Genomic DNA, 25,604 nt, shown 5'->3' with positions numbered 1-25,604 from the left:
CTCGATGATGAAAAATGCCAGACACCTCCAGAGAAAGAACTGATGGAGTCCAAATGCAGACTGAGATATATTGTATTTCACTTTATTTCTTCACTCTTCCTTTGTTCAAGTTCTCATTCACAAGATGATTACTATGGAAAGATGTTTTACACACTATAGCATAAGTAAAATCTATATCAGATTGCTTGCTATTTAAGAGAGGGGGGAAAGGAGGGGAGATTTTGGCTCAGATTTTAAAACAAATGAAGTTTAAAAATTGTCTCACAAGCTCTAGAGCTTAAACCTACTCACTTAAATTAGTAATGTAATTGAGGAAAAAATAAAATTTAATTAAAAAAAAAGAATAGATCAACCCTATCCAAATTATCTATGGCAATGAACCTTACTTAGGGAAGCATCAATTCATCTCCTATAGCCCTAGCCTTTCCAATTTGTAGTTTTGGATTGGATTTTGGTTTGGGCCTTGTGGATTTTCCCTATTCATGGGCACCCAACTGCTATGGAGATTAGTTTTGGCCTGAATTGGTTCTGTAGATTGGGAGAACCTCAATGGAGATTGAGTCCTTGTTGGCTGTCTCTTCCATCTTCCCTTTCTAATATGATATGCAAACCAATTATTTATTGCATCTAGCACATTGGTTTAAGAGCTATGGAGTATAAGAGAAGTTTAAATAAATGTATATGTCTGTCCATGAGGAATTTACTACTCTCTTTAATATTTGAGCTGGCAGAAGTTTTAAGTGGGTAGATTTAAGCTTTTGTGAGACCAAAGATATCCACCCCAAATCAGAGAATATGATTCATAGAAGGGTATGTGAATTTATATACATGTTCTGTAACTACATTGCCAAATGTTTGTTTCAGTAAGAAACCATTAAAAAACAAAATATTTGTGTGGGTGCTTCTTTACCCAAAGTGGATTTTATCTCTGCAACTAGTTTAAAAATGTTTGTCTTCTCTCATCTAGAATTTTTCTAAGTGTTTCCACCAGCCAGCCTGGGAATAATCCTGGCTGGTGGGAATAATTGCTAAAAAATTCTGGCCATCTAAATCATCCCCTGAACTTTTTCAACCAAAGTCAATATTTGGGACCTCAGGATGTGGCTCAATAAAATGGATATTTCCTATTGTGTATATGTGATCTATATCTGTATCTACATCCATATAAATATATATAAAAACTTCTCTTTCCAGTTTAGATACAACTATTTTGTAACCATTTATTTCCATAAACTTTTGAAAAGAAAGCATTTGGATTTCTTCCTCGTAGACTGTGAACTAAGGCCATGTCCCCAAGAAACCTGTCTGAATTGTTAGTGGGCAAAAATATCCCTAAGTGATATTGACTTCATACTTCTGTTGTTTTCCCTGAAAGCCTGTAACAACTACCTTTCCAAACCTTTGCTGAAGAAATATTTACATGTTTTGGCTTTTATTTTACTGACTAATGCCATAGTTTGCATTCCTGTATTTCTGTAAAAGTAAGAAATGTTGTAACATTTTAGAGGTAGGCTGGATCATAGGAAAAACAAAACAAAACAGTACACCAAACTTCAAAGAACAGACATTTGAAATCTTAAGTATAAGTTCCCTTCCCTATAGATAGAGGTAGTATATTTCTTAAATTAGGTTCATATGGCTCTACTATATGAATTCCTCACATGCTGATATAATTTCACATACTTCATATTACTTTTCTTATTTTCATTTTATTGACAGTTTGCATGCATAGTTCATATTAATCATCACTGCAAGAGTACTTCCAAAAGGATCATTAAAGTACCCCAAAGGACCAAAGCAGGACCTATTTCCCCAAATTTGTTTCCTGTATCCTATAGCAAAATGATTTTCTCATTTAGTTTGTTAATCATATTTTTTTCCCTCAATGAAAGTATGAAATTTATGTGTTTTTTTGTTTTAGACCAAATGTGTGTGGATCACGTTACAATGCTTACTGTTGCCCTGGATGGAAAACTTTACCTGGTGGAAATCAATGCATTGTCCGTAAGTTTCTATCAGAATTTTAATTCCAGTTTTCCAGGTGTTATTGTTTTGAGATGCATTGTTTCTAGTATTTGGTATAATTCAACTGTTTAGTATTAATGTATTGACTGCAAATCTTCAATAGATAGAATTTGATTATAATTTAGGAAATGTATTCATACTTTCTAACCTCTAATAGGAGTTCTTAACCTGGAGGTCATTAACTTGTTTTTAAAAATATATTGATAACAAGATTACAGTGTAATTATCTTCCTTTGTAATCTAATGCTATGTTTTGTATTTTGTGCATTTAAAAACATTATTCTGAGAAGTCTGTAAGTTTCATCACACTGCCAGAGAAGCCCACTTCTCTCTCCCCCCCCCTCTTTCTCTCTCTCACACAATACACACACACACACACACATGTTTAGATCTGTTCTATTGTATAATTTAATTTTGTCTTTACTTTTAGATTTTTTCCAGGAGGCATAAAGGGAATAAGAAGACACCTGAGATTATTTGCATAATAGTTACATATACTTTGCATACTAGCAAAAATTGATTGAAGGAATTTTTTAGGGGAAAAACATCATTATTGCTCCTTTTAGAATCCTTCTTGAATTTTCCTTTCCTGTTCATACTTTTATGGTATAACTATATGATTGCTCACAGAGTTTAGGGGAGCAGAAACCCATTAAAATAGCAAAAATAAACAGTAGTCCAACATATATCGTGGGAAGAATGAGGGACAACACCAATAGGGCTAAGGACTCCTCTGATTGAATAGCTATGGAATAGTTCCAAGTTGGCCATAATTCTTTTTTCCAAAATGGCTTTTTTTAAAAAAAGAAAGCTATAGTTATGATTCATGGAATTTTAGGGCTAGAAGGTAGCTAAGACTTTATCTAGTTCAAGAGTTCTTAATCTAGGGTCCATAAAGCCCTACAGGATCCCATGTATAGATTGAGAGGATCTGTGAATTTTGATGGCAAAATAATACATCTTTATCTTCACTAAACTCTAACTAAAATTTAGGATTTCCTTCAGTTATTTTAAAACATTCTGAAATGGGATCAGTAGGCTTCACCCAACTTACAAAGAGGTCCATGACCCCCAAAAGTTCAAATCCCTCGACAATAAACATTAGTGTTAAATGTTTAGAGCAAAACATTGATTTACAATAGAAAATATCTTGATAATTGTTTCCCTGGAACTCTGAAAGAGTTGAGTACTTCTCATTGTTCCTGATTATCTAGAAAGTAATTTTTTGTAATTTGATAAAATTGAACCAATTTCAGTATGCAAAATAGTTTTGCATATTGTTAATAGGAGACTAATAATATGCATAGTATTTATGCTTTAATGTGTTTAAAAAGTTTTTAAAAAGTATTTTAGACATGTCTATGATCAGTTGTTTTAATTGTTATATTGTAATTATGCAACCATCATAATTTTTAAAATCTACTATATGCCTCTCAAATTTTTATATATTTTCCATTGAGAATGTTATTTGAGGCTCATCTTCCCTAAGCTTCTTCCTACCAAACTACTTTGCGATTTTATGGGGAGGATCATTCTTGTAGCAGATATATTATAATACAATGATGAAGTTGATCTTGCTTTGTATTGCTCATTTTGAAGGTAAATTTTTTCATTTAAGACACAAGCACATGGTTTATGTCACAGGAACAATAATGGACTAAAAAAATCTATTGGGAGTTAAAAAATAGTTTATTTTTACATGGTGAGCAGTTTGCTCTCCATCCCTGTCTATCCCTAGGCTCAATCTTTCCATAGTCTATTGCAACACTCTCCATCATTGCTAAGGGAGCTGAGGAGAGAAACTATGGTGTAGTGAAAAGTAATGGTGTTCTGGAGAGAACCTTAGAGATTATTTTGACCAACTCTCTTGAGGAATTCGAGGTTCCAAAGGATTGGGACTTGTTCAAAGTCATATAACTAGAAAGTGACAGAGTCAGTTAAACAACAAGGTCTTCTAAAAATTGTCTGGGTGTTGTTTTGCACTATATTCTTATGGCTCCATAGATTTAAGTTAATTTACTAATGAACCATTGGCTCTATTTGTAGCAATCTGTCGGCATTCCTGTGGAGATGGATTTTGTTCAAGGCCAAACATGTGTACTTGCCCAACTGGACAGATATCTCCTTCCTGTGGCTCCAGATCAAGTGAGTATTATGCATATGATAGGATAGGATATAAAATGATATAATAATTCCTTTATGTGGCTTAGCTTCCATATTACCCTTTGGCTTTTTGTCTGCCTGCTTTATTTTTTCTCTTATTTGAACAGTCAGTTTTTCTGTTTTTCTATACACTTGGAACTGCTTTTTTTATCTGCCCTGCCCCACACTTTTTGGCATAAATGTATAAAGCATTCCCCACTGGGAGGTTGAGGTTCCAGATCAAATTATTTAAAAATAATAAAATGAATTTAAAGACAATAAAGACTCCAATTCATAGTAGGAATATAAAATAGGGGATAATTCAGGCAATTTCTGAGGTAATTTGCAGGGAAGTATTAGATAATACAGCTTTTTTACTTTTGTCCCTCCATGCAATTTTTGGTTCCAAATGAACACCAACATGATGTGTATCTTCTCTAAGGCTTCCCCAAAGCAGGGTGATGGGCAATGGAGTGGGAGATGATTTTCTAGCTAATGCTAGGAAAAGAAAAAAGCTTATAGCTGTAGAATTGCCAACAGTAAGGAAAGGATTATAATTGCCTTTTTTCTCTAGAACACTCACCCCATGGGTTGTTTTTTAGTGACCTTTTCCCTCTTTTTCAAATAACTCTTGATGTTATTTGAATCAGAAAGAAAAGATAGGAAAAGGTAATGAAATTCTTCTCCAAACTATCATAGCTAAAGTCTAAATTGATTCTTTCAAATTATGTTAGATTTCTTGGTGAGTGTGTGATTTCACAGATGTGGTGGATATTAATCCACACTTTCTTATTTTATGTGACTCTTTCTCCATGTTGTCTTCCCTTAAATCCTCCACAGGAGTCCACTCAACTCTTATGTGAGAGGAGGGCATGGATTTGGCAGATTATAACCTGAGGGTCAAATCGTGCCCCATCCAACCTCCCTCTCCCTACTGGATTTATTATACCATCTAGCTAAGAACAGCTTTTACATTTCTAACTAGAATAAAAATTTATTTTAAAATGTAAAAGTCATTTTTACATTGAGGGTCATATAAAAACGGGTGGTACACAGTTTGAGGGTCATATAAAAACAGGTGGTACACAGTTTTCTAATCACTCCTTGAAAAGTCCCAACATTGTATAGATATTCATGTAGGAAAATGTAGATTGATATCAACCTCATACTTCATTATTAAGCCCCCCTTTTCCCAGTTATATATCTCTCTGATAGGATACCTTTATACATCTACTTTCTGGTTCTCTAATAATATGTTGCAGCTTACTCATACCCTTTTCCATTGCTATTTGAATGGCATTGAATTTCAATTCTTCTTACTTTTTATAGGAAAATTGAAAAAAAAGAATGATTCTGACCTGGAATTTCTCTGAATATCAGTGGAATGAGTTTGAATTTTTTTGCTATGAGAAAATTTATTAAGAGAAAAAGGTCTTTATTCATTCAACAAATATTTATTAGATATTTAATGTGTACAAGATATAAATTCAATACATTTTTTAAAAAAAAGAGACTTGGGATATTCAAATTGTACTTTAATTTCTTCTAACTACTAAGAAGGTAAAGAAATTGATAGTTAAATCCTATTAAATGCACAGTGTATGTGGTTGACATGTTCATTTTAGAAAGATCATGGGAGCAGCTAGGTGGCTTAGTAGATTGAGAGGCAGGCCTAGATACAGGAGGTCCTGCATTCAAATGTGGCCTCAGATATTTCCTGTGTGACCCTGGGCAAATCACCTAACACCCATTGCTTAGCCCTTACTACTCTTCTGCCTTAGAATCAAATACAGAGCATTTGATTCCAAGATGAAAGGTAAGAGTTTAAGAAAAAAGGTCAGTTATGATTCATACAATTATATCAATGTGTTGTATAAAAGTCTCATAAAAATATAGTCAGTTAACATAGTATATTTATGTTTATTTTGTAGGCCTTGGAGCTATAATATAATTTTTATATGTAGTAAACATGAAGTTTGCTTTTTATGTGTCATTAAATGATTCCTTTGCTTTTTGATAAGTTGGCTATGGCCATAATTTCTTTGATGCCAAGGTATTAGTGATGAATACAGTCCCTACTTATTGTTCCTGTGGGAATGTATTCTCCCTTTAAAGCATAGTTTCAAAAAAAATTTAGTGACATAAATTTGTAGAGATCATGTGTTCTTCATAGGTAGACATCACCTCTTCTGGTTAGGACTTCATGTTAATTGTGCTTAATTAAAATAATGAAATTGTTAGCATTTCTAAATTTGTTATATCGTTTGATCCTTACAACAAACTTGTGAATTGGCACCCTTAAAATACTTATTTTACAGTTGAGGAAGATCTAGCTTAAGTGACTTGCCCAGGGCAAAATAGCCAATAAGGGTCTGAGGCAGGATTTGAACTGAGGTCATTCTGATTTTAAATCCAACACTATGAGCTGTGCTACCCAGCTGCCTTAACACAGACATATTAACAAGTTAGAGACTAGTTATAATCAATTATAAATCAAAGGAGAATTCCATCTGAAGGATTGGATTCTCCAGTTTATTGTACTACATATAATATTTATGAATAATATACGCTGAGTTGAGCAGATTCATTATCCACTGTTTAAAAAGATAGCCTTCTTTTAATACTTAATATTTTCCTCATAATTCATTGTACCAGGGTATAATAAACCAAAACTATGTCAAGGAAATGAAAAATTAGAGAAAATCAAAGAAATCCCGAAATAGCACAAACATGCTGTACCTCAGTACTAATGATATTCTGTGCAAGTAGCATGAAATCAATCTGTGCAAGTAGCATGAAATCAATCAATCAATACTTTTTGTTAAAGTCCTACTCTGTGTCAGGCATTGTACTAGGTATTGGGGATATAAGTACAAAGAATGAGATCATCTCCACTCCCATTGAGCTCCCATTTTAATTGGGGAAGACAAGAAGTACATATACAAATATAGACAGTATAAGATGAAAGGTATGGGGGATGAATGAATGGAGATGCATTTGATGCATGGAGACAGGATGCAGTGTCATTAATGAAGAAGGGAGAAAAGGCTAGGTTAGCTAGGTTGCAGAATTGGGGAGGGAAAACTATGCCCAAGAAATTGTAAAGATAGATTGGGGTTAGGATGTTCAGAGCTTGAAAAACTAAGCAGATTTTATATTTTATTCTCAACACGATAGGAAGCCACTGGAGTTGTTTGAGGAAGGGAATCACATGGTCTGCCCTGTGCTTAAGGAATATTACTTTGGCAGCCGTATGTAAGATGGACTGGAGTGGTGAGAGATTGAGGCTGGGAGGCCAATTAGGAGACTGCTGCAATAATGTAGGTGAGAGGTGATGGGTGCCTGAACTAAGACGGTAGCTCTGTGAGTCCAGGGAAAGGGTAGGATATGAGAGATGTTGTGAATATTAGACTTGATTCCTTTGTAGGTTGCTTTTATTTAACTGGTTTCTTTGTTACAAGGAAAGCTCCTTCAGGAGTATAGGAGAATTAGTAGTGTATCTGGAAATGGATGTGATACAAAAACAAAAAGATACAAACAAAACTTTAAAAAAATAGTATTGAATAAATCATCTCGATTATTATTTAAAGAACCAGTCACATAATACAATGTGAGACAAAGCAGATACCTAACTTGGGTGGTACGCTGGTATTCTCTAAGATCCAAGAGAATAATATTTCCACAATGCTAGGTATAACTTTTGTAGAGGATTTATGGAAAAATATGGCTAATAGTTGCATCAGATGAAAAATGTGTGGATTGTGTGTGGTCTGTCTATATGAAAGGAGAACCTGCACTACTGGAATCATGTTATCCCTCCAAGTATCAAGGGTGGCAGAACCCAAGAGTCAGGGAGGTCTATGGATATGGTTTTAAATATCATTGTAGAACAGATCCAATTTTAGCCGACAGCCTTGAGGCTTCTGAGAAGTGAGAGAGACTTGGGAAAAGAAGGTATTCAGATGTCCAAAGAGGGATCTTAAGAGGCCTTTAGATAGGAGCCATCTCTTAGCTGGCGATAGTATCCTCTTATATCAATGATGCTTCACTTTAGGAAAAGATCCAAGTAAATCTCAGTGAGTCAGTAAAAAGTGGCAGGCTTTTGTGTGTGAAAGACTGATACTCAAAAAAATGATTCTCAATGAAAGCCTCATGCTTACTTGCCTGCCAAGGCAAAAGGACTTATGGGTACTTGAAAGCAGGTTATTAATAAAAGAAGAGAAGGAGCCAGTGGTCTTGGTACATGGCGGATAGTTGTGAATTGGAGGAAGACTTATTTGGGATAGTCTGTAGGTCAGATTTAGATTCCCAAAGCCAGGAATTCATCCAAACTCTTATTGAATTTATTTATATTTTCAGACTCTACCAACTCCGAAGGATAAACAAATATCACAATAAGTTATATAAAATCATGTTTCCTTTTATTAGTACTAAATACCTTTTTTTGGTTTCAAGGAATACCTCTTAGTATTCTGGACTTTACCAAGCACCTTTTCACCCTGTCCTAATGTTCCATCATTTTATAAAAATTTCCATCACTTTCAATTTGATTGGATTTAAATCAATGAGACCTTTGACTACTTCTCCATTCCCAACACTGTGCCAGGAACTGTGGAGGTTTAAACAGGAGTAGAAGATATGGTTTCTACCCTTGAGGCAAGTGGAACGTAATTCTATACTTGCAAGTGGGAGATAGTGTGGTGCAAATTTAAGAGGGAATCTGGAGTTTAGGGAGTTTCTTGTGGGCTAGGGTTAATCAGGAAAAGCTTTATAGAAGAGGTCAGTCTTTATCTGAGCCTGAGGGGTTTAAATTGGCAGAAAGGAGTGAGTAGTATAACCCCTTCTCAGCCTTGGATGAAAGCAGGCTAGGGAGTCCACATTTTAAAATTCTATCCTCATGAATAAATAAGACTTTTCCTCCTCAAGGTCATTTAAATTGTCCATTTCTCTGGACCCTTTCCACCTATGTTTTTTTTTTTTAATACTTTAAGATAGCACAGAACATTTATACAAAGTCATCCTATCTGGAACTAATCTCCTTTCATTTGGTCCCCAAAGTGTCTTGTCCAAATGAAAATGATTTTTATCCTGTAGTGACTTCTGCCTCTGGAGAATTGTTATCTCAGGTGTTCAATGGAGCCATGTAGTAACTTAGTTTAGCTGTTTAATGTGTCTGTCTGTGGTTTTCCTAGGGCTTACATTAAATTCAACATGCCAGGAACACATATGCTTATTTGCAAATTGCTCCTAATGTTACTTTAGCCAGCTCTTTGCCTGCCAAGCTAATGGCAGGTCTCAGGTCTGTAGAATTATTCCAGGTTTGATCAAGCCCAAAGAAAGCCTTTTCTTGAAGGACAAACACACAAATGGCATTTCTCTTCTTCCCCTAGTTATTCCACTCCTTTCTAACTTTGTTCTCCTTAAGCATTTTATTAAGAGTAGCAACATGCCAGAGTAGATGGAGATCTGGCCTTGAAGACAGGAAGACCTGAATTTCAGTTGTGCCTTTGACACATTCTGGCTATGTGACCCCAAACAAATCACTCTCAGTTCTGAAGACAACTCTCTAATTTAGTTGTAGAGAAAGTGAGGGAGTTTCTTCACCTAGGAGTTCCATAGACCAGTGAAATCACAGATTTAGACTTATCCCCTGTCTCCCATATACTTAATAGTTTTAGATTAATTAGGAAGTATCCTTAAAGAAATTTTCTTTCTTTCTTTTTGGAGCACTCTTTTTCTCTTGTGGCATTGATTTCCACCTTCCTAAGTAAACACGGAACTACATTTGGGTTGTGCAAATTGCTATCTGTAATCTATTTGGATGACAGTACTCTGAACTATATTATTTTAAAGACCCTTGATATTATATTGTTAAAGCACTTTCCAGAGAAGGCTAACTTACTTTGGACTTAGTTTCTCATGGATTACTTCAGTGGTACAGTGGATAGAATATGGAGTCTGGGGTCAGGAAGACTCATCTTCCTGAATTCAAATCTGGCCTCAGATACTTACTAGCTATGTGATCCTGATCAATTCACTGAACTCTGTTTGCCTCAGTTTCCACATTTGTAAAATGAATTGGAGAAGGTAAATAGCAAATCACTCCAATATCTTTGCTAAGAAAACCCCAAATGGGGTCATGAAGATTGGACACAACTGAAATGACTAAACAACAATAAACTGTTGTTATTTTGGCCACTTGTATGTATTGACCATTCTGAGTGGTTGGAGAGGTGCTCTGAGAAGCTTGCTCTGAAGGAAGCTGGTCAAGTGACCAAAATGGAGAAACAGTCTCCGGGGCCTCCACCTCCAGCTTCCTTCAGAGCAAGCTTCTCAGAGCACCTCTCCAACCACTCAGAGCCAAAACTCTCCAACCCCCCTTCAGTCCTCAGACTCCTCTATCTTTAAGGAAACCATCCAAGTTCCCTCCCCTCAGTTCTCACATCTACCAATCACTGTCCATCATTTTCCCTGTGCCAATGGTGGCTCTAGCTTAACCCAGGACCGCCCAGAGGTCTGTGGCTTTGCACATGTCTGTTGGAGGTCATATTCTCAAATAATTAAATCTTGATCTTTTGCTACAGCCCTTCCTAAATCCTGTTACCCTGAGTAGGGTAGAGATTGGAATAATTAAATTTTGATCTATGCTGCAGCCCTTCCTAAATCCTGTTAGGACTGAGTAGGGTGGAGATTGGAAGTTCCAAGACCTGGTTCTGTCATTCCAAGTATCTCCATTGTATCAATTCTAAAATCAATCATGACTCAAAGAAATTCCTGTTCTATGCTTAAGCATAGGTCAAAGTCCTTTCCATTGTTCAGCAAAAGGTTTCTGTCCTAAAGTAATCTTAAGAAGGGAGGAGGAGGAACCTCCCATGCCAATGGGGTTCACATTCCAATAGCCAAGACCCACTATCAATAGGAAATTTTTCAAGTATGAAATTTCCCAATGGTGAAATTTCCAACATTTATAAGTCTAAGAAATTTTAAGGTTTACACCATTTAAGACATCAATTACTAGTTTTAATAAAGCCTCCCTCCTGATATTGCCCTACCTAAGAGCATCCATTCTTCCTTTTGTCCTTATTGCCATAGACCCTTCTTGTTTCTCACCCAGTCCCCCACCCCCTAAGGCAATTCAAACAACTGACTTACAAATGAACTTTTGGAACACAACACATTTATAAGTTGGAGACTGTACATACTGAAGTTTTGATTGCTAACTTTGAATTTCTTGGCATTTTTAGTTTCTGGCAAAACCTTAACATGCGTCGAGTTAGGGGATGTATTCTGACTTGGAGTATGTGGAAGTTCCAGTGAAGTAAATAGAATCCTTATATATGAATCCAAGTTCAGCCCATGTTTTAGAGTATTAATTTTAGGTCAGCTGTTTCGACAGACTTAGGGCCTGCTTCTATAATTGCTCTGCATCTGGAACTCTTGTTCAAATCAGTGTAAATTTAGGGTGTGGATCAATTGCAGGAGTGTGTCCAAAATGAAATCAAATCATACATGTATTCTTTTTAACCATTTCCTACTTCTGCTAGGAACCTGGTTGCCCACTTTATTGCCTGGTATAGCTTCTTTGCTCCCTCGTGAAAAGGCAGAAAGACCTCACTCTTTATTAAACAAGAGAAAACCTTGAAATTGAAATATTGGCTTTTCAGAGTTCCAAGTCTTGAAGCCAGTCCAAAACCTCCAGTTACAATTGTATATGTAACAAAGCGGGTAACTAAGATCCTATACTCCATTGGCGAACTTGCTCTATGATGCCAGAGGACAGAGTTCATTGATTTGTATGGATCATTTGAATAATAGTTACTTCATGTCACACAAGACTTAGAGAGTGGTTATATTTTTTTAAGAGAATAAAGCAGTATTTTTTCTACAAAAGAAGTAAAAAATATTCTGGAAACTTTGCTGGTAAACTGGAATTACATTTAAAGGTAACTCTCTTATTCTCAAGAAAAGGAGAATGAATCTATTCTGTCTTCAACTTGAACAAATAATGTAAAAATCACTATTTAACTACTGTTAGCCTTTTTATCTCAAAGTAGTTAAATGACTTTGGTGCTCATGTGGGAATGGAAATTAGCTCTTGGCATGACTTACTTTAATTGAAATCAGTTTGTGGTTTTAAGTTCCTATGCTGCTTGACAGATGATATCATTTCCTATGCTTTTCCTAATCCCCTCTGTTTTTCTAAGATTGTATGAAGCTAAGTTTAACTACAAATTTAAAGTAACTATACACCTTTTCCTGAACTACTTAGGATATTGTCCAACCTTTCCACCAAATCGTTACTCTTGTATACTTGTACACATTTTCATAGTTAAGAGGTATTTTAGGTTGAGGAATTTTTGTGTTATCTTAGGGCCTAAATTTAATATGTTTAAATCACTTTCCCAGGGGTTTGAGCTCCACAGCAATGTTATGAAAAAAGGAATTGGTAGTTTACTTTATGCATGGAGAAACTGAGGTACAAAATTATTCAATTGTTCCTATTATGGCTTTGGATCATGTCCACACTCAGGCTACAACTCAAGATTTCTTAGTCTGTTTTTTATCACAATCTTTGATTTCAACATCAAAATGGCATTAGTTAATGGAATTAAGATAGAATGATAAGCAGATTATTTTTCAAGTTAAATAAGTAGTCTTCAGAGTTTAAGATGATGGATAATTTTTTTTAGTTAGTTCTGTGTTATTTGCTCAACTGTTTCCATGCTAGGGAATGTGCATTTCCATGAGGAGCCAGCAGACATGTTCACATATTCTCTCTTAAGCTTATAAACTTTTTCTTGACCACTGCTTCCACACTTTTTTTTTGTCAATCAATCAACAAGCATTTATTAAGTACCTACAATATACCAAACATTGGGCAAAGGTATGGGAACACAAAGACAAAATAACGAAGCAATCCTTGCTTCTCAAGGGTCTTACATTATATAGAGATAGCATATCTATATGTATATACAGTAAATTATTCATTTTTTAAAAAACCCTTACCTTCCGTCTTGGAGTCAATACTGTGTACAACAGTGTCTTGGCCCCAAGGCAGAATAGTGGTAAGGAGTAGGCAATGGGGGTCAAGTGACTTGCCCAGGGTCACACAGCTGGGAAGTGTCTGAGGCCAGATTTGAACCTAGGACCTCCTGTCTCTAGGCCTGGCTCTCAATCCACCGAGCTACTCAGCTGTCCCCTTACAGTAAATTATTCAAGAATTTATTATGATTATTACTAATTTATTATTATATTATTTTATCATGTGCCAGGAATTGCAGGGGGGGAAAAGCATATACAGAATAAATACAAAGTTAGCAGGCAAGAGGGCAATAGTAGTTTGGGGATGAGGAAAGTTTGAGTTGCATCTTTATTTTTTTTTAAACCTGTACCTTATGTATTAGACGCAATACTAAGTAACAGTTCCAAGTCAGGAGAGCAGTAAGGGCTAGATGATTAGGGTTAAATAACTTGCCCAGGATCACATAGCTAGGAAGTATCTGAGGCCAGATATTAACCCAGAACCTCCCATCTCTAGTCCTGGCTGACTCTTCACTGGGCCATCTACCTGCTCCTTGAGTTGTGTCTTGAAAAAAGTGAAGTGAGGGTTTGTATGAGGCAGAGGTGCGGAAGGAGTATATTCAAGTCAGAAAGGTCAGCCAGTGGAGAGACAGAATGCCAAGTTTGAAGAACAGAGAGAGATCTGGCTAGCTCATAATGTGTAGGAAGGAGAATAATGCATAATGCATAATGAATAATGAGTCTGGAAGAAGAGGTTGGGGCCAGGTTGTGAAGGGCTTTAAAAGCTGGATAGAATTTAGATAAGTAGGTAGATAGATAATTTTCCCCCTAGAGGCAACAAGGAGACACTAGAGTGAGTAGGAGAGTGATGGATTTAGATCTTTACTGAAGGAAAAATACTTTGGCAGGGATGGAGTAGGCTGACTATAGTGGGGAGAAGCTTAAGGTAGAAGACTAAGTAGGAGGTCATGGAAATATTCCACTTGAGAGGTGATGAATGCTTGAACTAAGGTGGAGCCCCAGGGAGTGGATATGAGGGGTCACATGTGAGAGATAATATGGAGATAGAAACAAGAAGACTTGGCAGCTGATTAGTAGTGGATAGAGAGTTGGACTTTGAAACAGAAAGACCTCAGTTCGAAGTTTGCTTCAGGTACTTACTAGCTCTGTGACCCTAGGCAAACTTTTAGACTTCTCTGGACCTGATCTATAAAACTCATATGCAAGACATAGTGGGGGAAGAAAGGGGGAATGAACTCTAAAGTTGCTTCCAGTTCCATATTTATGAGCTTATGATTGGTTATGTGGGATTAGGAAAAGTGAGGAGTGAAGAATCATTTTAAACTTAGAATTCTGGGAGATTAAAAGAATGGTGGTGCCTTTTGGCAAAAGAGGGAAGTTTGGGAGAGGGGTGAATTTTAGGAAAAATGATTTCTGTGTTTGGATTTGCTAAGTTTGAGATGTCTCTGGGACATCTAGTTAGAAATATCTGGTAGGCAATTTATGATATGAGAGTAGAGCTCAGGAGACAGTCTGAGGCTGGATATGTAAATGTGTGGTGAATCTATCTGCACAGGGATAATTAAACTCAAGGGAACTGAAGAAGTCATGAAGATAGAATATAAAGAAAGAGAAGAAAAAGGGGGCCAGGACAGAGCCTTGGGGAATACCCACATTTGAGGATGGCTTGGGATAGAGATGATATCTAGGGACAGATACTGAGAAGAAGCATTCAGACTAGTCGAAGGGATAACTGGAAGAATTAATGTCAGAAAACTCAGAGAATAGAGAATATCTTGGAGGAGAAGGTGGTCAGTAGTGACATGCTGCTGAGAGATCAAGGAGAAACACTGAAAAAAACAAAGACCATGAGATTTGGTATTTACAGTGCTATTGAAAAGTAACAGCATGTGTTTAGGCATTTTTCTGTTTCTGAGAGGTTTGGCAGAACACCAGGCCCCTTTGCACCTGGCCAGATGTGAGAGTTGAGTGCACATAAGTTCTGTGTCTATGCAGAGTGTGGATAGAATTCTTCCTTCTTGGTGTAAATCTTTTGAGGCCTTTCTTATTTCAAATTATTCCCGTATTTTCTTTAATAACCCACAGCTTGGTGCATAGGCATAAAACCTCCGAGTCCATTGCTTTTTTTAGGTTACCTCCCCAACTAACACTCAGGATCAATGAATTATAGATTTTAAGAGTTGGAAGCCACTTCAGAGGCAATATTATTTTATAAATAAGGAAACTGAAACCCCGTTAGGTTATGACTTATCCAAGGTTGCAAAGTAAGCAGCAAAATCAGGATTTGAATCCTGGTTATTTGATTCCTGGCCTGGTTCTTTCCACTGTACCACCAATATAGCACTGAAAAAGTGTTATTATTGATTTGTGTCATGACGGTGGGTAAAATCTCAAATTTTCCAAGATCATAATTGATAAATGTTGTTCAGTCTTTTCAATCATGTGCAACTCTTCATGATCCCATTGGAGTTTTCTTGGCAAAGACACTGAAAGGTTTGCCATTTCCTTCTCCAGCTCATTTTGCAGATGAGGAAACTGAGGCAAATGTGGCAAAAGCTTGCATTTATCCCATATTGGGATAATCTTGGGGATAAAGGAGTCTATATGGTTAAGTGAAATGCCTCTCAGTGGCCAGATTGCTTCAGACCACCTCCCATCTATTATGATACCACCAAGGATATGTTAACCCTGTTCAGACTTCATTTCTGGGAATTTCTTATATATCTATATACTATTAAGGTTTTCTGAGATTATTGCTTCAGAGATAACAGATTTTAGCTCAATGTACTAAGATTAATTCCCCAACCAAGGTATTTATGCTTGAACTTTGGGAAGAAACAGGGATCTTTCATAGGATCATAGAACTAGACTTGGAAGGGTCTTTACTTGTTGTGGAGAAGTAATTTGCCCAAAGTCATATAATATAGATAGTACAATAAATAGCAGCACCAGAATTCAAACTCAGATCCTGCAACTCCCAAGTTCATCATTCTTCCCAGTGTATTATACTGTCCCCCATGTTTTTTTCTTTTATGATATTTTATAATGCCCTTTTACTCCGGTTCTTTATAACATGAAGCTTACATATAGCCAATTGTATCTTTTCTCTTAAAGATATAAATTTTGGGGCTGAATGAATTTTGGGGATGAATAATCTTTATAACAAAATGATATAAAAGATTAATTATAATGTATATAGTCCTACAAGTATAATTTCCTTAAAGCAAGTTTGTGGGGAGTAGGTAGTACAAATATTATTGTCACTTTATTGAGGAGAAAACAGAGAGTTTGATCCAGTTGATTAAAATAACCTACAGTTATGTTGTATTCTAAGGCTTGCAAGCAATTTACTTGTATTATCCTTTTTGATCATCACAATAATGAAAGATGGGCACTATACATAATACTTCCGTTTCACAAATAAAGAAACTAAGCATCAGGAAAGTTAATTGACTTGCTGATGATCACATAGTAAGAAAGTGGCCAAAGTAGGATCTTAAAACAGATTTTCCTGACTCTGGGACCAGTGTGCTGCCTGTTATACTTCAGTCTAAATAAAGTTTGGAATAAGGAAATATCTTAAAGGGAGGACCTATTGAGCCTAAGATTAACAAGCACTCTTTTCATTAAGAATATTCCCATCCCTCTTTCATTTTTCCAAAGTGTTTTGGAATTTCTGTTCAAAATTTATCTGATTGTTAAATTATTTTTAAATTATATCTAAAGCTTTTAACTGGTTTTTACATGAATACTTTGATGGATCTATGATCTTATTAATGTGAGTATTCTCTCCACTATTGAAATCACAATCTATTCATGCATTCTCAATCTATGGGATTGTCTTTCTTTTGTTTTGGTTTTTGTGATCTGCCTAACACATTGTAACCTTCATCTGAACCATCCATCTATTGTTTATCAGACTTGCTAGATGTCTGGTCTCCCTCTATTTCTGATTATATTCTTAATAGTATAGAATACTACTAGCTTGTCATTTTGACTTTTTGTCTTGTCACTGGACTTTGATGACTCTGGAAGAGAGAGTGAGGCTGACAACTTTGTGAAATTCTGCTCCACTTAAATGCAATTCACACACAAGTCAAGACATCATCTTTTCCACCAGTTATCTTATATAAGTTATCATTAGTGATAGGCTACAGCATATTTACTCATTCCTATCTTATATCTCTCCATTGCTCTTTAGATCATTTGCTATTATAATTCTACTGGGATCATATCGTTCCATGATCCACTTAACTGGCAGTACATAAAAAATAGTCCTGGCCCTCCTGACTGTTCAAGATGTACTTTTTTTTTTGTTACTGTTCATGATCTGTGCTTCAGGAATGACATATTCATGGCCAATTAACCTTCATTAGGCAGGGAAATCACTTAGTGCGTATCAGAGGGACTACTCATACCTTTCTGTGACTGAATGTAATTACTAAGTATTCTTTAGTCTCTAAGTATTCAGTGCCCTCTAGAAAACTGCTCTCAACAGATAAAATGAACCTTAATTACTTAGTAAAAATTTAAAATATCTTAGAAATGTGAAAGCCATGCTTTATTGGTGGAGTATGAATCATTGGTAAATTATGGTTAGTATCTTTAATCTTTTGCATTTCACAAAAATGGGAATACTGACAGAAACACTTTCCTTCTTGAGTAGTTCCTTACTGAACATCTTTAATAACTAGCCTAGAGTGCTTAACTGAGCTGTGAAAAATTAATGTTCTTTTTTTTTTCCAAGTACAACACTGTAACATCCGGTGTATGAATGGAGGTAGCTGTAGTGACGACCACTGTTTGTGCCAGAAAGGATACACAGGAACGCATTGTGGACAACGTAAGTAACTTTACATTTATGTGATTAAACTCCTTTTGTAAGAATCTAATTTCTAAGTATTTGGACATGTATGTTTAATAAAATTTATTTGAGGTGGCAATAAGATGAGGTCTAGTTATTTAGGAAGTATTTCTAAAAACTTTTGAGTACTGGTGAAAAATTTGGATTCTTTTCCTAGCTTTGCCACTGGCCTTCTGCATGAACTTGGGAAAGTCAATAAATAAGTCAAAAGACATTTAATGAGCATCTACTATGTGCCAGGAATCATGCTGATTATTGGAGATACAAAAAGAGACAAAAGGGTATGCCTCCTCTCCAGGAGCTTACAGTCTTAAAGGGGAGAGAATATGCAAACAACTGTATACAAGTAAGCTATATACAGAATAAATTGGAGATAATCACAGAGGAAAGGAACTAGCATTAAAAGGTATTAGGAAAGGTTTCTTATAGAAGGTGGAATTTTAGAAGGAAGCAGGGAAGTCAGGAGGCAGAGATGAAGAGGGTAAGAATTGCATTTCACTTCCATAGACCTTAGTTTCTTAATCTGTAAAATAGATTATCAGATTAGATGACCTGCAAGAACCTTGCCAGTTTATATTTACATGTGACTATGAATTGTTTTCTAGATCTGGACAATAATAAATTATTAGGCAATTTGCTACCAGACTCATATAAAATTTATATATAATTTTCTGGCTAACTTCTGTGAGGAAAGAGCATATTTTTATTTGAATTCATCATCTACTAATTTGAACATATAATATGAAGTATGAATCAACCTTTACATATTCCTTAAAGTACACTTGAATTCATTACATTTCTGATTCATCTTATACTTTAGGTTGTAAAATATGTGCTTTTGAAAGACCTCTTTGTGGTGGTCATATTCTTTGAAGTAGTTTTCTCCCTGGTTGTGATATTCTTAAGTAAACTTTTCTTTCCAAGGATCTAGGTTCTCTGAAATTGCTTGTATGATATTTTTGCTTGGCCTTTAATATGATTTTTATTTTTGTGCTGGCCATACTGTGTGCTAAGGAGACTTGCAGGTAGTTGAGTTTCTGTCACAGCTTAGAGAAGGAACATCCCATTAGCAACTCCAGTTTTGAACACTTTTTTGCTTATTGATGATGAGCCTTGTTTGGGGTTTGGGGGGACTCTTAGAAAATTAAAGTCTTTTATGTAGGAACTAGAAGAAACCTTAAAAATCATTTAGCCCAATTTCTGCATTTTAAGGAGGAGAAAACTGAAGTCCCTGGAAATGGTGTTATTTATAAAGAAAGCCCTTTAATAAGCAAAATTAAGGTGTTCCAAAGATTTCAGTGCAATTTTAAATAGCAAAGATTAATTTTTATTTTAATCTAATTTAAAGATTTATTTAATTTTAAATTTAAGTTATTAAAGCTTAAAACTGCACTAGGACTTTTGGGACACTTTGTATATAGAGTTCCCCTTAACTTTTGCCCTTCCTTACTGCTAGTAAAGTGTAAACTATTGAGAGCTTGACTATCTCACTTTTATATTTGTATTGCTTATCCCAGGGCATTAAGTAGGCACTTCATGTTTGATTTGGTGGGTTGAATGAGTTAAAAATCATTTATAAAGATTTTACTATGTCCCTTGTTATAAAAATGTTTGAAAAAGAGGCCTATCAATGGAAAATGCAACTACAGAAAACTTTGGCAAGGGAAGAGTTGTTCAAAGCAGATAGTACTTAAAAATTTTTTTTTTGTAAAACAAAAAAAGTTTCTTCCAATAAGTTGAAGCTTCTTTCTTCTCACTATAAATCACTCCATTTTCTGGTAGTGTATACTTCTGTCCTTTTTTAAAAAAATAATATTTTATTTGATCATTTCCAAGCATTATTCATTAAAGACAAAGATCATTTTCTTTTCCTCCCCCCCATTATCAAATAGTGGATTTTTGTCCCAAAAGCTGGGATCTTTGAGTTTGTCGTATACTGTCTTGCTGAGGTTGCTTGCCCCCAGTCTATTCCACTGATCTTCCTTTCTGTCTCTAATCCAGTAACAAATTGTTTTGATGACTGCTGCTTTGTAATATAGTTTAAGGTCTGGGACTGCAAGGCCCCCATCATTTGTGTGTTTTTTTTTTTTCATGATTTCCCTGGATATCCTTGATCTTTTGTTATTCCCAATGAACTTTGTTATGTTTTTTTCTAAATCAGTAAAGAAATATTTTTGGAAGTTCAATGGGTATGGCACTAAATAGATAAATAAGCTTGGGTAGGATGGTCATTTTTATTATATTGGCTCGTCCTATCCATGAGCAGTTAATGTTTTTCCAATTGCTCAAGTCTAGTTTTAGTTGTGTGGAGAGTGTTTTGTAGTTGTGTTCATATAGTTCCAGTGTTTGTATCAGGAGATAGATTCCTAAGTATTTTATTTTGTCTAAGGTGATTTTGAATGGGATTTCTCTTTTTAGTTCTTGCTGCTGAGCTATGTTGGAAATATATAGAAATGCTGATGACTTATGCGGGTTTATTTTGTATCCTGCAACTTTGCTAAAGTTGTTGATTATTTCAATTAGCTTTTTGGTTGAATCTCTAGGATTCTTTAAGTAGACCATCATGTCATCCACAAAGAGCGATAGTTTAGTCTCCTCCTTGCCTATTTTGATGCCTTCAATTTCTTTTTCTTCTCTAATTGCTACTGCTAGTGTTTCTAGTACAATGTCAAATAGTAGAGGTGATAATGGGCATCCTTGTTTCACTCCAGATCTTATTGGGAATGCATCTAGTTTATCCCCATTGCAGATGATATTAGCTGATGGTTTTAGATATATACTGTTTATTATTTTTAGGAACGACCCTTCTATTCCTATGCTTTCTAGTGTTTTTAATAGGAATGGATGTTGTATTTTATCAAAGGCTTTTTCTGAGTCTATTGAAATGATCATGTGATTTTTGTTGGTTTGCTTGTTGATATGGTCAATTATGTGGATGGTTTTCCTAATATTGAACCAGCCCTCCATCCCTGGTATAAATCCTACTTGATCATGGTGGATGACCCTTCTGATCACTTGCTGGAGTCTTTTTGCTAGTAATCTATTTAAGATTTTTGCATCTATATTCATTAGGGAGATTGGTCTATAGTTTTCTTTCTCTGTTTTTGACCTGCCTGATTTTGGAATCAGTACCATGTTTGTGTCATAAAAGGAGTTTGGTAGAACTCCCTCTTTGTTTATTATGTCAAATAGTTTGTATAGTATTGGGATTAGCTGTTCTCTGAATGTTTGATAGAACTCACTGGTGAATCCATTGGGCCCTGGGGATTTTTTCTTAGGAAGTTCTTTGATGGCATGTTGGATTTCATTTTCTGATATGGGATTATTTAAGAATTCTATTTCTTCTTCTGTTAGTCTAGGCAGTTTGTATTTTTGTATATATTCATCCATATCACCTAAATAGGTGTATTTATTGCCATATAATTGGGCTAAGTAATTTTTAATGATTGCCTTAATTTCCTCTTCATTGGAGGTGATGTCCCCCTTTTTGTCTTTGATGCTGTTAATTTGCTTTTCTTCTTTCCTTTTTTAAATTAGGTTGACCAGTACTTTGTCTATTTTGTTTGTTTTTTCAAAGTACCAGCTTCTTGTCTTATTTATTAAATCAATAGTTCTATCACTTTCAATTTTATTAATTTCTCCCTTAATTTTTAGGATTTCTAGTTTGGTTTTCTGCTGGGAGTTTTTAATTTGATCACTTTCGAGTTTTTTTTTTATTTGCATTTCCAATTGATTGATCTCTGCTCTCCCTAGTTTGTTAATATATGCACTCAGGGATATGAATTTACCTCTGATTACCGCTTTGGCTGCATCCCAAAAGGTTTGAAAGGATGTCTCACCGTTGTCATTTTCCTCAGTGAAATTATTAATTGTTTCTATGATTTCTTCTCTAACTAAACGATTTTGGAGTATCATATTGTTTAATTTCCAATTAGTTTTTGATTTGGTTTTCCATGTACCTTTACTGATCATTATTTTTATTGCCTTGTGATCTGAAAAGGCTACATTTATTATTTCTGTTTTTCTGCATTTGTGTGCCATGTTTCTGTGACCTAATGTATGGTCAATCTTTGTGAATGTGCCATGTGGTGCTGAGAAGAAGGTGTATTCCTTTTTATCCCTATTTATTTTTCTCCATATGTCTATTAATTCTAATTTTTCTAAGATTTCATTCACTTCTTTTACCTCTTTCTTATTTATTTTTTGATTTGATTTATCTAAATTTGATAATGATTGGTTTAAGTCTCCCACTAATATGGTTTTACTGTCTATTTCTTCCTTCAGTTCTCCTAGTTTCTCCATTAGAAATTTGGGTGCTATATTATTTGGTGCATACATGTTGATTAGTGATATTTCCTCATTATATAAAGTCCCTTTTAACAAAATATAATTACCTTCTCTATCCCTTTTGATCAGGTCTATTTTTGCTTTGGCTTTATCAGATATCATGATTACCACTCCTGCCTTCTTTCTGTCAGTTGAGGCCCAGAAGGTCTTACTCCATCCTTTAATTCTGACCTTGTGGGTGTCTACCCGCTTCATGTGTGTTTCTTGAAGACAACATATGGTAGGGTTTTGGATTCTAATCCATTCTGCTATTCATCTATCTTTTATGGGTGAGTTCATCCCATTCATGTTCAACGTTATGACTGTTACTTGTGGACTCCCTGGCATTTGGTATCCTTCCCTAATTCTAACCTTTCTTCTTCAGCTCTACCTTTTAGTCCAGTGATTTACTTTAAATTAGTCCCCCTTGTCCCCTCCCTTGATATGTTTCCCTTTCTAGTCCCTCCCTTTTTGTTCCCTCGCCCTCCCCCTCTTCTTCCCTCCCTTTTTTGTGTTCCCTTCCCCTTACCCCTCTTGGTTTTCCCTTCTCCCTTCCCTTGTTGGGTAAGATAGAATTCAAGATCCCAATGGATCTGGATGTTCTTCCCTCTCAGAGTTGATTTCCCTGAGAGTAAGGTTTAAGTAAAAACTCTCTTCCTCTCCTTCTTATAGGAGTTTTCTTCCCCTCCCCTTCCCATGTGAATCTTTGTTTGAGAAAGATTATTCTATTTGGTCTTTCTTTTCCCCCTATTTACACATTACATTTTCTATATATTAATATATATATATTGATATATTGATATAAATGTAGTCCTTATAGAAGAGAGTTTGAATAAAAGAAAAGATAATAATTTTCTCCTTTTCCCTTTCCTTTATATTTACCTTTTCAGGTATTCCATGCTCTTTGATTTTCGATATCGAACTTTCCACAGAGCTCTGGTCTTTTCTTTGCAAAAACTTGGAAATCTTCTATTTTGTTGAATGCCCATTCTTTCCCTTGGAAGTATATAGTCAGTTTTGCTGGATAGCTGATTCTTGGTTGAAGACCCAGCTCTCTTGCCTTTCTGAAAATCATGTTCCATGCCTTACAATCATTCAGAGTGGAACCTGCAAGGTCTTGTGTGACCCTGATTGGCATTCCTTTATATCTAAATTGTCTTTTTCTGGCTTCTTGTAGGATTTTTTCTTTTGTTTGAAAGCTTTGGAATTTGGCAATTACATTCCTGGGAGTTGTCTTTTGGGGATTTAGTGTAGAGGGTCTTCTGTGAGCTCTGTCAGTGGCTGTATTGCCCCCTTGTTCTAGAATCTCTGGGCAATTTTCTTTGATTATATCTTGTATTATGATGTCGAGTTTGCTGTTTATTTCTGGCTTTTCTGGAAGTCCAATTATTCTTAAATTATCTCTTCTTCCTCTATTTTCCAAGTCTGTCACCTTGTCAGTGAGATAGTTTGTGTTCTCTTCTAATTTCTTGGTCTTTTGTCTTTGTTTTATTAATTCTTGCTTGTTGTCTTCGAGTTGCCTGATTCTGACTTTTAAAGCCTGGTTTTCCTTTTCAGTTTGGTCAAACTGGTTTTGTAGATGCGTGAATTTCTTTTGCATTATTTCCCACTTTTCCTCCCAGAAGGCTTCCATCTTTTTGATCATTTCCGATTCAAATTCTTCATGGGTTTGTGGAGACTTTCCATTTCCTTTAGAAGGTTTTGGAGCATTTGCTTTTGTTTCCTCTTGTATCTCCTCTGTATTTTGTATTTTTGCTCCATAAAATGTGTCCAAAGTTGCCCCCTTCTTCTTGTTTTTCTTGGAATTTTGGGGCTTTTGTACTTCTGTGGAGTTTGCCATCTCTATCTGACTGGCTTTTCTTATCTCTGTCTGGTGTTCAGAGGTTTTAGCCCTAGGCAGATTGTCCATTCTATGTAGTTGTTGTTCTGTCTTCCTGGGGAAGCCAGGAATTGCTGGTGTTTCCGTGTTACTGCCCTCCTCAGTTCCCTCCTGATGCTTCTCCGTTGCCTTACTTCCCTGCTCTGAGCCTGGCTTGGCCTTTTCCTCAGGGTGTTTGTTTCTGTGCCTTAGCTGGAGGACTGTTTTTTCTTATCTCTGTCTGGTGTTCAGAGGTTTTAGCCCTAGGCAGATTGACCATTCTATGCAGTTGTTGTTCTGTCTTCCTGGGGAAGCCAGGAATTGCTGGTGTTTCGGTGTTACTGCCCTCCTTGGTTCCCTCCCGATGCTTCTCCGTTGCCTTACTTCCACGCTCTGAGCCTGGCTTGGCCCTTTCCTCAGGGTGTTTTTTTCTTTGCCTTAGCCGGCCAGGAGATCCAGCACTCTGAGGGGGGAGGGGCCACGGCTTCCTGGAGCTCAGAGGGATCCTGATAAGATTAACTTTCTCTGGGTTGAACTGAGTATGCTTTGAGGCAGGGACCTTCCGTTAGACTCGGATGGAAGGATCTGGCCAGGGGGCTGCAGGCTCCCCCCGTCTCTCCCTCTCTGTTTCCCTGCTGTCTGGGTGCTCCCAAGACTGGGTCAGGTTATTTTCAGGATGTGGCCTTCAGAATAGCCGGCTCCTGAGGCTCTTTTGCCAGCCCTGAGGGTTACTGTTGTTTCAGATGACTCTGCTCTCTGAGGGGGGGGGCGTGGCTTCTGGGAGCTCTGAGGGCTGGTGATAGGATTAACCTCAGACTGAGTATGCTCTGAGGCAGGGACCTTCGGTGAGACTCAGATGGAAGGATCTGGTCAGGGGGCTACAGGCTCCTCCTGCCCCTCTCTGTTTCCCTGCTGTCTGGGTGCCCCCTTGACTGGATCAGATTGTTTTCAGGAAGTGGCCTTCAGGATAGCCAGCCCTGAGGCTCTGAGGTTCCCTCTGCTGCCTTGGACTCAGCACTCTGGGTTGGGGGGGATGGGTCCTGGGACCTTCCTTCTGCCTACCCCTTAGGTCTGAGTGATCTTGGGTTCTAGCTTTTGGGGGGGCCGTACCTTTGGTCCAGGTCCAGGTCCAGGAGGAGGATTCCTGGGGTCTATGCTGTTGTTCGTTTTGAATTTTGGTGCCTTAGGAGCATATAGTTTGAGTTCGGTAGGGAAGAGTTTCCGGAGATCTGAACTTTAGCTTTGTCTAAGCCGCCATCTTGACCGGAAGTCCATACTTCTGTCTTTTTGAATAGTGCTTCACAGAATAATGAAAACTAGTGTCTGAGGATCAGTCCAGCTCCATCG

At 36.5% G+C, this 25,604-nt stretch overlaps 1 protein-coding gene across 4 annotated transcripts in view; it reads left to right on the top strand.

Moving 5' to 3' along the window:
* The window catches only part of FBN1 (fibrillin 1), a 319,830-nt gene that overhangs the window by 42,943 nt on the left and 251,283 nt on the right, over nucleotides 1–25,604 (top strand). For all 4 annotated transcript variants that reach the window (XM_056810161.1, XM_056810160.1, XM_056810162.1 and 1 more), the window contains exons 3-5: nucleotides 1,922–2,004; nucleotides 4,072–4,170; nucleotides 17,957–18,052. In XM_056810161.1, the coding sequence (XP_056666139.1) occupies nucleotides 1,922–2,004; nucleotides 4,072–4,170; nucleotides 17,957–18,052 (278 nt within the window). The remainder of the gene's footprint in view (nucleotides 1–1,921; nucleotides 2,005–4,071; nucleotides 4,171–17,956; nucleotides 18,053–25,604) is intronic.

This window comes from Monodelphis domestica, chromosome 1, assembly GCF_027887165.1.
Source record: "Monodelphis domestica isolate mMonDom1 chromosome 1, mMonDom1.pri, whole genome shotgun sequence".
Lineage (NCBI taxonomy): Eukaryota > Metazoa > Chordata > Mammalia > Didelphimorphia > Didelphidae > Monodelphis > Monodelphis domestica.
Note: the sequence above shows the minus strand (reverse complement) of the source record. Positions and strands in the feature narration are given on the sequence as shown.